At 42.1% G+C, this 14,821-nt stretch overlaps 1 protein-coding gene across 1 annotated transcript in view; it reads left to right on the top strand.

The window, feature by feature from the left end:
- Positions 1–1,232: 1,232 nt before the first annotated feature.
- ACADL (acyl-CoA dehydrogenase long chain) overlaps positions 1,233–14,821 on the top strand; it is a 41,416-nt gene continuing 27,827 nt past the window's right edge. Inside the window, exons 1-3 of the mRNA XM_060782107.2 lie at positions 1,233–1,382; positions 9,927–10,085; positions 12,373–12,510. Coding sequence (XP_060638090.2) covers positions 1,306–1,382; positions 9,927–10,085; positions 12,373–12,510 — 374 coding nt within the window. The 5' untranslated portion in view covers positions 1,233–1,305. The remainder of the gene's footprint in view (positions 1,383–9,926; positions 10,086–12,372; positions 12,511–14,821) is intronic.

The raw sequence follows: 14,821 nt of genomic DNA, 5'->3' as shown, positions 1-14,821 counted from the left end.
CCATAGACACCTCCAAGGTTATGTGGCCAGCATGACTCTAGGTCTTCCGAATTCAGACTGACAAAGTTCTGGAGCACAATACTCCTGACTTCATGATCATGGGGGGGGGGGGGGGGGGGGGAACAAAGTATGGATCGTTGATGTTTCAATCCTAGGTGACAGCAGAATTGATGAGAAGCAACTGGAAAAGCTTACACGATACGAAGATTTAATGGTCAAACTGCAAAGACTGTCACAAGCCAGTAAAGGTTAATGTTTATTTTACTTAAGTGATATTTGTCTTGACTATTCTAACGTAGCACAAATCCTATGTAAAATCCTACTACGTATTTTTGACATTAATATTGAAATCTGAAATATATACAGAAAGTCTTTACTTTGCTGTATACCTTTGGTGATTGGCACACTGGGTGCAATACCTAAAGACCTTGGCCTGCACTTAAAAACAATCGGCACTGACAAAATTTCCATCTGTCAGCTGCAAAAGGCCACCCTGCTCGGATCGGCATGTTATTCACCGATACATCACATAGTCTTATTTATATATACTTATATAATATATAAATACAATAAATAAATAAATAAATCATAGAATCAAAGAGTTGGAAGAGACCTCATGGGCCATCAAGTCCAACCCCTTGCCAAAAAGCAGGAATATTGCATTCAAAGCACCCCTGACAGATGGCCATCCAGCCTCTGTTTAAAATCCTTCAAAGAAGGAGCCTCCACCACACTCCAAGGCAGAGAGTTCCACTGCTGAACGGCTCTCACAGTCAGGAAGTTCTTCCTCATGTTCAGATGGAATCTCCTCCAAGTCTTAGACACTCGGGAAGTGTCTGATGTGTAATTCAGTACAAAAGACAGCTAAACTCTCCTCTTCAGGCCTTCCACACAACTCTCTATCCTAGAATATGAAGGCATAAAATCCCACGTTATCTGAGTGTGGACTCAGATAACCCAGTTCAAAGCAGTTTTGTGGGATTTTCTGCCTTGATATTCTGGGATAGAGGGAGATGTGGAAGGGCCCTGACTCTCCTTCTCCATAGGAATACAATACACCAAAGGAAAGCATACAATGCAATGTAAACAGCTTAATAAGGGCGCTATAGATGCAGGGCAGCGCCCCCTAGCGCCGCTTCGGGCGAAGCGCACGCAGAGTGGTGGCAGAAGAAGAGGCGGAGCTGCCGAGCGGCGCCGCTCCATTCGACCGCCAGGGGGCGGCCCTTGGCAGGTTCCTTGGCACTCTGGACCCAGGAAGGAAAGAGAAAGGAAGGAAGGAGCGAAGGGAGAGAGAGAAGCCCCAGGATGAGCGCGCCAAGGCTGCTGGTGTCTCGCGCCCCGCGGTGGCTCTGCGGCCTCCAGGGAAGGCGGACCCCGGCGAGGTGAGCGTGGCCTTCCAGGGCTGCAAACAGGCAGGCAGGGAGGGCGCTGATTGGCTGGGAGGAGAAGAAGCAGAAAGTTCGGAAAGTTGGAGACAGTTCTCAGTTCCTGGTTTGCCTGCAAGATGGGAAGGTGTATGCAGCTTTGAAAGCTTGCAATTTTGCAGAAAAGGAACATGCAACCCCCCCCCCCCAAAAAAAAACCCTTAATACATTTAGGCCCCTTGTACACTGCCATATAAAATTGTCAAAAAAGAGAGTCTACATTTGAACTGGATTATATGGCAGTGTGGACTCAGACAATCCAGTTCAAAGCAGATATTGTGGGATTTTCTGCCTTGACATTCTGGGATATAGGGCTGTGTGGAAGGGCCCCCAGTCCTCTGTAGCCATCTTCAGCATCCGCAGCATCCAAATTGCTTTTAATGCTAATTGTTGTTTTGAGATTCTTTTATAGAATCATAGAATCAAAGAGTTGGAAGAGACCTCGTGGGCCATCCAGTCCAACCCCCTGCCAAGAAGCAGGAATACTGCATTCAAATCACCCCTGACAGATGGCCATCCAGCCTCTGCTTAAAAGCTTCCAAAGAAGGAGCCTCCACCACACTCCGGGGCAGAGAGTTCCACTGCTGAACGGCTCTCACAGTCAGGAAGTTCTTCCTCATGTTCAGATGGAATCTCCTCTCTTGTAGTTTGAAGCCATTGTTCCGCGTCCTAGTCTCCAAGGAAGCAGAAAACAAGCTTGCTCCCTCCTCCCTGTGGCTTCCTCTCACATTTTTATACATGGCTAGTATTTGTATATTTTTAATTGGATTGTAATGCTTTCAATGTTAGCCGCTCTGAATCACCTTGTGGAGAGAAAAAAGAGGACGATAAATAATTAATAATAATAATAATAATTTATTATTATTAATAGTCCCGCAGGGGGACTCAGAGCGGCTAACAATTGGATGCCGCAAATAATTACAATTATAGCAGCAAGATAATACAATACAATACAATAGATTAAAAACAAACATTAGTTATACAATCGTAAAGCAATGTTCAAGTGCCGTTGTGCCCGCTAGCCAAAAGCCTGATTCCAAAACCACGTCTTCAGTTTTTTTCCTGAAAGAAAAAAGGGAGGATGCCAATCTAATTTTGCTGGGGAGCAAATCCCACAAGTGGAGGATCACCACTGAGAAGGCCCTGTCCCTCATCCCCACCAGATGTGTTTGCGAAGCTGATGGGACCAAGAGCAGGGCCTCCCCAGTGGATCTTAGACTAATAATAATAATAATAACAACAACAACAACAACCTGTTGGGATTCTGGAAGTACTATTGGAGGATGACCCAGTTTTGAAATGTAATGTTAATTTTATTCACTGTCATGCTCATGGCACAAATATTTATGGATATATATACTATCTCATCCTATTTGATTTGTTATCAATCCACTCCTTTGAGCTTCACACAAATATTATGGGTGTGTGTGTGTATCTCCTATCAGATCCAATCTGTTGTCGACTTCACACAACTCTAGCATTTGCCAAAATATATGATCCTGTGCTTTTCTTTTCAATTTCTGGCCATATAAATGTGTGTGTGTGTGTGTGTGTGTGTGTATATATATATATGTATCTCAAGCCCCCCCCCCCCCATGGCACAATAGGTTAAACCACTGAACTTGCTGACTGAAAGGTTGTTGGTTCGAATCTGGGGAGCGGAGTGAGCTCCGCTGTCAACCTCAGTTTCTGCCAACCCAGCAGTTTGAAAACATGAAAATGTGAGTAGATCAATAGGTACTGCTTTGGTGGGAAGGTAATGGCACTCCATGCAGTCATGCTGGCCACATGACCTTGGAGGTGTCTATGGACAACGCCTGCTCTTCGGCTTAGGAATGGAGATGAGCACCAACCCCAAGAGTCGGACATTACTGTACTGAATGTCAGGAGAAACCATTACCTTTTATCTATATTTCTATATCTACCTACCTACTACCTACCTACCTATCTATCTATCCAATACAGGGGTTCTCAAACTAAGGCCCGAGGGACGGATGCGGCCCTCCAAGGTCATTTACCCGGCCCTCTCTCAGGGTCAACCTAAGTCTGAAACGACTTGAAAGCACACAACAACAACAACAACGATTCTATCTCATCAGCCAAAAGCAGGCCCACACTTCCCATTGAAATACTAATAAGTTTATAATTGTTAAAATTGTTCTTCATTTTAATTACTGTATTATTTTGAAGTGTTGTTTGCACTACAAATAAGATATGTGCAGTGTGCATAGGAATTCATTCATAATTTGTTTTCATTACAAAACAAAGGGCTTGCAACTCCCTATTGTCAAACTGGGATGATTGGATACATTAAAAGCCTGCCCTGGACTTTAACCTACTTCAGTGCTATGTGGTGCTTGTAGATAAGAGCAGGGGTGATACGTCAGAGGTGATATGAAGCAAAACTTTGATTTCTTTAGTGTCCAAACTGTGAGAGGAGGCAATGGTACAAAAACTTTGACAGGAATATGCTCAACAGAAGAAGCAGGCAGACAGCAGTCTAATCAAGATTCTGTTAACCTTGTTGTGTGCCTTCAAGTTGTTTATGATTTTTAGTGATGTGAAGGTGAACCTATCATGGGGTTTTCTTGGCAAAATTTGTCCAGAGAAGGGTTGCCTTTGCCTTCCTTTAAAGCTGAGACTGGATCTACGATGCCATGTAATGCAGTTTCAGAATGTGGATTAACTGTGTTGAAGAGGATTATATGAGTCTACACTGCCATATAATCCAGTTCAATGTGGGTCATTCACATTCTGAAAATGCACAGTATGGCAATGTCAATCCGGCCCAAGAGAGTATGATATGCGTAAGGCCTCCCAGTGGGTTTTTACAACTGATTAGGGATTCAGAACTGATTTTCCAGACTCTATGTAGTCCAACATGCAACTCACTAAACTGCTGGCTCTCCTACAACCTACAGTGCATTTAATGTAAGAGTTTCTGGCTTGTTCGATGAGTTACTGACATAGGATTGCATGGTTAGTAAGGCTCTAGGCAGTTGTTGTTGTTCATTCATTCAGTTGCTTCTGATTCTTTGTGACCTCATGGACCAGCCCATGTCAGAGCTCCCTGTTGGGCGTCACCACCCCCAACTCCTTCAGAGTCAAGCCAGTCACTTCAAGGATGCCATCCATCCATCTTGCCCTTGGTTGGCCCCTCTTCCTTTTTCCTTCCATTTTCCCCAGCATCATTCTCTTCTCTAAGCTTTCCTTCTCATGATGTGGCCAAAATACGAGGGGTATTTTTTAAGTAAGGTCCGTTTGAACATAAGTACACAACGAAAGTTTATTTCAAAAAAATAAATTTATTTTCAGAAAGTACATACTTCACTCTATTTTTCGACATAGTTGCCAAGTTTGTTCAAACACTTATCATACCTCTGAACCAATTTTAAAATACCCTCTTCATTAAAACTTGCCACCGGCTCTGAAGAGTTCACTGTAATCAAAGAAGGGCGACCGGAGCAGTCCTCATCATGGACGTTGTCTTTGAATTGTCGTACCCACTTACACACTTTGTTTTCACTCATAACAGTATCACCGTACACTTCACAAATCTGTACACTTCACAAATTTCTGCAACAGGCAGGTTCCTTGCTGACAAAAACCGTATCACTCAGCGAACCTCACATGCGGCGGGTGAGTTGATAGTCTTAAACATTTTTAAAGCACAGAACAGAACCGTACAGGTTAGCTACAGAGCAGAAACTGAGCACAGTTGTTCCCGAGGCATGACGGTACACGACGCACGCGCTCGTTGCGGTATGCGCGCGAACTACTAGTGTCTACAACAAAACGGACCTTACTTAAAAAATACCCCTCGTACTTCATCATTGCTTCTTATATCCTTCCCTCCAATGAGCAGTCGGGCTTTATTTCCTGAAATATGGACTGGTTGGATCTTCTCTCAGTCCAAGGCACTCTCAGAACTTTCCTCCAACACCACAGTTCAAAAGCATCTGTCTTCCTTCGCTCAGCCTTCCCTATAGTCCAGCTCTCACATCCGTAGAGAATACCATTGCTTTTACTATGCGGATCTTGGTTGCCAGTGTGATGGCTCTACACTTCACTATTTTATTTCTAGGCATACATCTCATCAATTGGTTTTTCCTTGCTATTTAGTAGGCCTGTTTGATCAAGAAAAAATTTGTTTCTAAATTCGATTCTTAATTGGGGTGTTTTTTTGTTTCGATATTTAAAATATTTACAAAACTTTCCAAAAAAATGTTTTGTTATTTACGAATTTTCGTTATTATTTACAAAACATTTTAGAAAAAAAAATTTTCTTGATCAAACAGGCTAAGTGTGAATGTTGCAGTAATGGTCACCTTGATTAGCATTGAATGGCTTTCTCCCACCCTGGACATTCCATAGATAATATTAGATGATATATAACTCACCATTTGCCTAGTTTCCAACAGACCTCTGAGGATGCCTGCCATAGATGTGGGCAAAATGTCAGGAGAGAATGCTTCTGGAACATGGTCATACAGCCCTGAAAAGTCACACAAGCCGGATGGCGCGCGGAGGCCGCTTGTGAGCGCGCGCGCGCCATCCAATGGGCTCCGGAGGAAGAGGAGGAGCCAGAGCCGGATGGCGCGCGGAGGCCGCTTGTGAGCCCGCGCGCGCCATCCAATGGGCTCCGGCTCCTGCGCCCCCCTCCTCCTCCTCCTCCTCCTCCTCCTCTTCCTCCCAGCTGGGAGGAAGAGGAGGAGGAGGAGGAGGAGGAGGGGGGCGCAGGAGCCAGAGCCGGATGGCGCGCGGAGGCCGCTTGTGAGCGCGCGTGCGCCATCCAATGGGCTCCGGAGGAAGAGGAGGAGCCAGAGCCGGATGGCGCGCTCAGCAGCAGCCTCCATGCCATTAACGAGCGGAGCTTCAGCTCGTAAAATACATGGGGCTGCTGCTTCGATATTTTTAAACCCTTCCGGGTTTAAAAATATGTTTTGATATCGCTTCGGATATGCAAAAAATAACGATTTTAATACGAAATAACGAATTAACGAAACGAAACCGACAGGCCTACTATTTAGTATTGGACTACATTTGCTATTGCAAGCTCCCTTGAAGTTCTTGTGAATCAAGTGTAATAGTAATCCTCATATGAACTAACTGATGAAGTGTAGTTGATGAGTTACTCCATCGTTTCAGTAGGGTTGTGAAACACTGAATCTAGATAGTCTGGTTTAGCTCGTTTAAGGATCAAGCTGAGAATGATTTATCCTCTGGCTTTTTCATATCAGATATACTGAAACAAAGTCATTAGATTGTAAGACATCAGCAGAGGAAGGAGAATTGTTTTCCCATTGCACTGATCATAGAATCATAGAATCAAAGAGTTGGAAGAGACGTCATGGGCCATCCAGTCCAACCCCCTGCCAAGAAGTAAGAATATTGCATTCAAATCACCCCTGACAGATGGCCATCCAGCCTCTGTTTAAAAGCTTCCAAAGAAGGAGCCTCCACCACACTCCGGGGCAGAGAGTTCCACTGCTGAACGGCTCTCACAGTCAGGAAGTTCTTCCTAATGTTCAGATGGAATCTCCTCTCTTGTAGTTTGAAGCCATTGTTCCGCGTCCTAGTCTCTAGGGAAGCAGAAAACAAGCTTGCTCGCTCCTCCCTGTGGCTTCCTCTCACATATTTATACATGGCTATCATATCCCCTCTCAGCCTTCTCTTCTTCAGGCTAAACATGCCCAGCTCCTTAAGCCGCTCCTCATAGGGTTTGTTCTCCAGACCCTTGATCATTTTAGTCGCCCTCCTCTGGACACATTCCAGCTTGTCAATATCTCTCTTGAATGGTGGTGCCCAGAATTGGACACAATATTCCAGGTGTGGTCTAACCAAAGCAGAATAGAGGGGGAGCATGACTTCCCTAGATCTAGACACTATGCTCCTATTGATGCAGGCCAATGATGAAACCTGATGATCAGCAGGAGGGGTGATTCCTTGCATCCCATACTTACCACTACCATTAAAGCCTACTCTTGCCTTAAGACCAAAAGAGGAGACCCTTGTCTTCATAGCGTCCTTGAAGACAAGAGCATGGCATATCAACTACAAAAGGGAGTGCCTCTTCTGTGGTTTATCCCACACAGGGAATTCTCTCCTTGTGTCAGGATCACCAAATCACCCTGGATCTGGCTGCTTCGTTTCTCTGTCATAGAGAAGGGAGGTGGGGGGAAAGCCGTAAATAAGGTAGTGTAAATAAGACATCTGTTTTGTGAAGGAAATAGAAATTGCAGTTAACAGATTGTGAGTACAGTGTCTGGCCACTAGAGGGCAGATGGGTATTGGGCTGTTATATCACAGGGTGTTTGAGTGGGAAACTTTAGAAGTGTCTTTTTAGCGATTGAAGAAAGAACGAAATAATAATAATAATAATAATAATAATAATAATCTTTATTTATATCCCGCCACCATCTTCTCAGCGGGGACTGGGGGGGGGGGGGGGCTTACATGAGGCCAAGCCCAACAGCATATTACAATAAATAAAATAAAAGCCAAAACACAATTACAATAAAATAAAAACCAAAACACAAACAACAACACAGTAAAAATACATAAAACATATGAATACAGTAAGCAATATAAAAAAAAACAATACAAAGTAATTTACAATCACAATGACAATGAGCAGGCCACATGTACAAGATAAAATACTAAAAAGCTCAGGGTGAGATAGGAATGGAGCAGATTATTTGAGAATGATTTATCCTTTGTAAGGGAGAAGCTCATAAAGATTATTTGTGAGGGAGAAGCTCATAAAGAAACGGGGGTCGTACAGAACAAGCCTTCATAAAGGGGGGGGGGGGGGGGAGAGTACTGTAGAAACAAAAATGTTGAGGGGGAGCAACAGTGTATGGTTATATGGCTACTCTCCAAAAGCGCAGGGGAAAAGCCAGGTTTTGAGGTTCTTTTTGAAGGTTTCTAAGGTGATCTCACCAGGCAATGACTCGGGACACTTTTGTCTCCAGTGTATTGTTGTTGTGAGCTTGATTTCAACTCCAAAATCTTCCAGAGTCTTACACCTTGGTAGCTATATTGTGTCATTTGCAATATCAGCAAATAAATCAGCAAGGGTATCCCTCTGGGCAGCTAAACCAATTGAATGCCCCCCTCGAGGGTCCGTTTCCAGGGGCAAACCAAGAACTGGCAACTTGGAAGTCCCTGAACAGACTCAGAAGTGGAGTGGGCAGATCAAAAGACAACCTGGCAGAATGGCATTACCTAAAAGAATCCCACACCTTATGTGACTGTGAAACAGAGCAGACAACTCCGCATTTGTGTGCTTGCCCATTATTATTATTATTATTATTATTATTATTTACAGTATTTATATTCCACCCTTCTCACCCCACAGGGGACTCAGGGTAGATTACAGTGTACATATACATGGCAAACATTCAATGCTATAGACACACAACATATATAGACAGTTACTCAGAGGCTATTTAACATTCCAGCTTTTCATGAGGGTATTCTGGCCACCAGGGGAGCTGTCCCTTCACCGACCATTTTTGACACTGATGAAGTACTTCCTCATTCTTTGCATGTTTGCTGGAAATTTTTACGGTCTCGTAAATTAGTTAAATTAGCCTCCCCGCATAAGCGGCACCTAAATTTCCTACTTGACAGATGCAGCTGTCTTTCGGGCTGTAAAAGTCGACAGCAAGCTACACAAATAGGTGGGAAGCTCACTGCACTATGCCCTGCCTCATTTACGGAGGAAGAATTGTTGAATGGCTACAGACAATGCCATTGCTGTGGCCCGTTTTTGGTCAAAAGGTATTTAGCCGCCTGAGCTCCTTCTATTTTTATCAGCTTTATACTAATTTATGCAATGCTTTTGATATGAAATAAATAAATCAGCTTTGTATCTTTTTATATAAATAGGTATTATAAATAAATAAATAGGTATTAAAATGTTAATTAAAATATTTCCATGATACAGCTTGAATTTTCATTCTTAGCCAATGTTTAAATCAATACAATACTTTGTATGTATTTACCCCAAAACTTTCTCCTTTGAGTTGTAAAGGTCTAAAAAATATATTGTAACTGAATACATTGAGCCTTTGGTGTCTGCTGAGATTTCATTACAAGACCCTCGTGGATGTTCAAGTCCCATTATATGAAGCCAGGTAGTGAAGTTGCATCCCCATCAGGGTAGCTTTTTGGAGTTTATGCAATATTCAGGCAGTCCCCAAGTTACACACATCTGACTTACATATGACTAGTTAAGAACAGGTGAGACAATAGGAAGTGTGAGAAATCTAACCCTTGGAAGGGAAATTCACTCCTGGAAGAGTTATTATGGGTAAAAGAAGTCTCCACTGAAGCTGTATCATCAATCCTTGTTCCCATAACAAACCAATTTTTTCATAATCTAAAGACTGCAGGGACATAAATTGAGGGGAAACCTTTGAAACACCTCAACCAAAGTAATATAATGTGATGTTTTTTCTCTATAGCTATATAATCTGTTTTGTTTTATTTTTCAAGAAACCTCCATACAGACAATGACTCTTCACGCCTTGAAACCTCCTCTGCTAAAACGTTAATGGACATTGGAACTCGGGGCATCTTTACTTCTGATCATGACATCTTTCGGCAAAGTGTGAGGAAGTTCTTCCAGGAGTCTGTAGTTCCATATCATGCAGAGTAAGTTAAATACTGGAAATCGCTTCTGCCCTGCTTCTGTTAGAAGAGATCTTAAAAGGCATTCTGCTATGGCAGTGGGGGCCCCTTCTACACTGCTATAAAAATCCAGATTATCTGATTTAAACTGTGTAGAAGGGGCTGTAGCCTCCCTTCCCACCTTGAATTAACAAAGTTCTTGCAGGAGAAGGGTATATTCAATGGGTGGAAGGGAATGCTGTTGAGTACTATTGATCAATTCAGCCCAATAATTGTTTTGAGTGTAAATTGTGGGAAAAATGTCTTTAGGTATCCTTTTAGTGCTATGCTTCTAAGCTGCTTTGACTGCTCTTCCTTGAAGTTGTGCACTGTTTGTCTCTTCTTCTGCCAAGACTGGCCACTTTAGAGGTCACGTCAGCCCTCTTATACCTGACCATCCACAGGATGTCCAGTTAACCATCACATCTTGTGTTGTTGGACAACTTGCTGATGCTGTCACACCATTTCGTGTCTGAAAACCTGGTGTCCCTCTATGAATGTGTGAATTTGATTATTAAATACAGAATCCATTGTTTAAAAGGAAAAAAAGAATACTGCTGCTTTTCCCTTCTTAATCGAGAAATAAGTGCATGTTTATTTTTATTTTCTACTGTATTACGTTAACTTGTTTCATCTAGGAATCTCAGTTATGCAAATGTTTTCTCCCGTTTTGTTTGTGGGCATATACAGAAAACACTTCAGAAGCCTTAATATTAAAGTGCCTCAGAAAAAGGAGTATGTGCTGTGAAATCTTTATTGGCTGCCAGCAAAAATATCACTCCAAATCCTTGTGGCTGTAGACCAAAAATGGGAGCTTGGAATCATTGGGATATGGCTTAGTGCAGCATATGTTTTTCTCAAGACTGCATATATGGAGCTCCAGTTCAAAACAGGCAGCGACTTGTATTTTTAATTGTTTAAATTAGGGTTTGCAACTCTAAAAATGTATTGTCGAAGGCTTTCATATCTTTGCAAATAATATTTCCTCATCATACAGAGAACTGTCTTCACATGTGTATTTTCCTTTTTATGTAAATATTAGTATTATCTGCCCAGAGGTTTTGATTCTATTGTAATAATAATAATAATAATAATAATAATAATAACAACAACAACAATAACAACAACAACAACAATAATAATAATAATAATAGCAGCCCAAGAAAAGGCCATTAGAACCAATGTCATCAAAGCCAGAATTGAAAAGTCGACGACAGATCCCAAATGTAGCCTCTGCAAGGAAGCAGATGAAACAAAAGATCACATCCTCAGCTGCTGCAAGAAGATCGCGCAGGCAGACTACAAGGAGAGACATAACACTGTTGCTCAGATGATCCATAGGAACTTGTGCCACAAATACCATCTGCCTGCGACAAAGAACTGGTGGGATCACAATCCGGAAAAAAGTTACAGATGAAACAATAGATCACAGCTGCTGCAAGAAGATTGCGCAGACAGACTACAAGGAGAGGCATAACACCATTGCTCAGATGATCCATAGGAACTTGTGCCACAAATACCATCTGCCTGCGACAAAGAACTGGTGGGATTACAATCCGGAAAAAGGTTACAGAGAATGAACATGTCAAACTACTCTGGGACTTCTGAATTCAGACTGACAGAGTTTTGGAGCACAATACTCCTGACCTCATGATCATGTTAAAAAACAAATTATGGATTGTCGATGTTGCAATCCCAGGTGATAGCAGGATTGAAGAGAAACAACTGGAAAAGATGACACGATACGAGGATTTAAAGATCGAACTGCAAAGACTCTGGCACAAACCAGTGAAGGTGGTCCCAGTGGTGATCGGCACTCTGGGTGCAGTGCCTAAAGACCTTGGCCTGCACTTAAACACAATCAGCGCTGACAAGATTGCCATCTGCCAGCTGCAAAAGGCCACCTTACCGGGATCTGCACGCATTATTCGCCGATACATCACACAGTCCTAGACACTTGGGAAGTGTCCAAAGTGTGATCCAATACAACAGCCAGCAGAGTGTCTGCTGTGGACTCATCTTGTTGTGTTTCAAAAAGTAATAATAATAATAAAAATAATTTTATTTCTTAATTAAAACTCGTAAACATTACAAAAACACTACAAATACACATATTAAAACCTATTGCTATAAAAGCTACATACATATCTCGCCGCCTCCAGCAATGAAACCTTCATTTTTATAGCAGTTATCTGTGTTACACCCTCTTCAAAAGCCATAAAGTGAATTCCAATGACTTGATGCAATCTTGTTTTCTTTTTTGTTTTTGCAGGTGGGAGAAGGCAGGGCAGGTGAGCAGAGAGCTTTGGGAAAAAGCTGGGCAACAGGGCTTGCTGGGTGTCAACATCTCAGAAGAACATGGCGGCATTGGAGGGGATCTCTATTCTGCAGCAGTTGTTTGGGAAGAGCAGTAAGTACCAGATTCCTTGCAAGGATGGACAAGTCCCTTCCTGTTGCAGGTTTTTACCAGAAACATGGAGCTGTATATCAGTATGATTACTATTCTTCTTGTTTTTAATCCATTTAAAATGTGTTAAAACATCAAATTTCAAAATCTCTTAGGTGTGGGTAGATGTATTACACAACATTTGCCTTTCTAGATAAACATTCCAGATCTAATTAAAAAGGTGTTGTTCCAACTACTGTCCCAGGTTCTTAAATGTAGTGATAACAAACAATATACAATAAAGTAAATAATAGTAATAATATAATAATAAGACTATTTGTACCCCGCTACCATCTCCCCAAGGGACTCAGTGCGACTTACATCTGGCCAAGCCCGCAGCACATCAATAAACAAAGGCAATAACAAATAATCAATACAAACAGTTAAAAAATAAAATAAATAAAAAATAAAACTCAAAACAAAAAATACACAATAAGCAATAAACAATAACAATAATAGCATAAAGCATTTAAAAACCTGTGGCCAGGCCAAATGTAATAATTAAAATTTAAAATGCTGGACATGAACAAGGTAAGGTAAACTAGGATAGGGTTTTCAGAGAAAGATGAGGGCGCGCAGACAATCCTAAATCAATATTAAAGTGCATTTGAGGACATATTGCTAAGAGTTTTCCTTATTCTGGGAAGGCACACTGGAACAACCATGTTTTTAGGCTCCTCCTAAAGACTGCCAGCGTTGGGGCATGTCTGATGTCCTTAGGGAGTGAATTCCAGAGTCGAGGGGCTACCACCGAGAAGGCCCTCTCCCTCGTCGCCACCAATCGTGCCTGCGAAGGAGCTGGGAGCGTAAGCAGGGCCTCTCCAGATGATCGAAGAGAGCGTGTGGGTTCGTACACAGTAATGTGGTCATGCAGGTAGGCGGGTCCCAAACCGTTCAGGGCTTTGTAGGTAAGAACCTGCACCTTGAATTGGGACCGGAAAATGAATGGCAGTCAATGGAGCTCCTTAAACAGGAGGGTTGACCGCTCCCTGTAAGAAACACCAGTTAGTAACCTGGCTGCTGCCCGTTGTACCAATTGAAATTTCCGGGCCGTTTTCAAGGGCAGTCCCACGTAGAGTGCATTACAGTAATCCAATCTGGAGGTGACTAAGGCATGGACCACCCTGGCCAGATCTGACTTCACGAGGTACGGTCGCAATATTCATGTTTTTGGCAAACAAATCCTGATATAGCTATCTTCTTTCTTAATCAGTCTCTTGTAGGTTTCCCATTCTTCTTGATTTTTTTAAAGCCAAAATGCTATAGTCTATCCATAGTCATTCAAAGTTTTTTTTTTTTGTAATCCAGTTGCCATCTGGAAATGAAGTTTCTTGATTTGCTCTTGAATATCTTAAATGCATCTCTAAGGGTTGTATTCTTGGTGTCACATTCCAAATTTATCCTACAAATCTCCAGCCCTTTTCTCAAGGTTTGAGTATCCTCGAGGAATTTAAGTGGCCAATCCAGTCATTGTGGTGGTATATTTTCTTTCAAAACACTGGTTGAAGATTGCTGCCACAGTTGATCTCCTCCTTTATCACCTTCTTTTGTATTTTGTCTGTTTGGCTCAATTTGTGATCTCAAATTTCCAATTGGGTATCAACTTTTCTGATCCGGTTCAAAATATCATCCAGTTTTTATGAACTCTATCAACAGATTCAATCGGTTTCTCCATTTGCCTTAAGTTAGCTTTTTTTTGTTTCTTTACTCATCATAATTTGTTTGGGCTATTTGAAACATTATACGACTTATTCCACTTGGCCACAGGATGTCGCCTTCTTTCTGCTGACTATTTGACTGTTGAACGTACGTCCTTCATTTCAATTAAGCTTGCTATTCTCCTCAGTTTTGTGTATCCATGCAAATTCCAGGAATGTATTCCCATAGATATGGGTGGTACTGTATTATGAAGCAGCCTCAGGTCATGAGTGGTCTTCATAAGAAAACTGGGGGCTCTTCCACACAGCCATATAACTCAGAATATAAAGGCAGATAACCCACAATATCTGCTTTGAACTGGGTTATCTGAGCCCCCACTGCCATATAATCCAGTGTGGACTGCCAGTGTGGATTTTATACAGTGGTATAAAATCCTGGCTGGGCTGAGAGAAAGGAATTGCAGCCCAAAACCTCTTCTGTGTATTGTGCTTCATCCTAGACAGTTTTACCGCTTCCTGGAACCAGATGCAATGAAAACAGCTGTCTCAATTTCCACTGGATTTCTAAAACTTGGTTCTTGATGCCAAAGCAGATGAAAAACATATGTTTACATCTA

This window comes from Anolis sagrei, chromosome 1, assembly GCF_037176765.1.
Source record: "Anolis sagrei isolate rAnoSag1 chromosome 1, rAnoSag1.mat, whole genome shotgun sequence".
Lineage (NCBI taxonomy): Eukaryota > Metazoa > Chordata > Lepidosauria > Squamata > Dactyloidae > Anolis > Anolis sagrei.
Note: the sequence above shows the minus strand (reverse complement) of the source record. Positions and strands in the feature narration are given on the sequence as shown.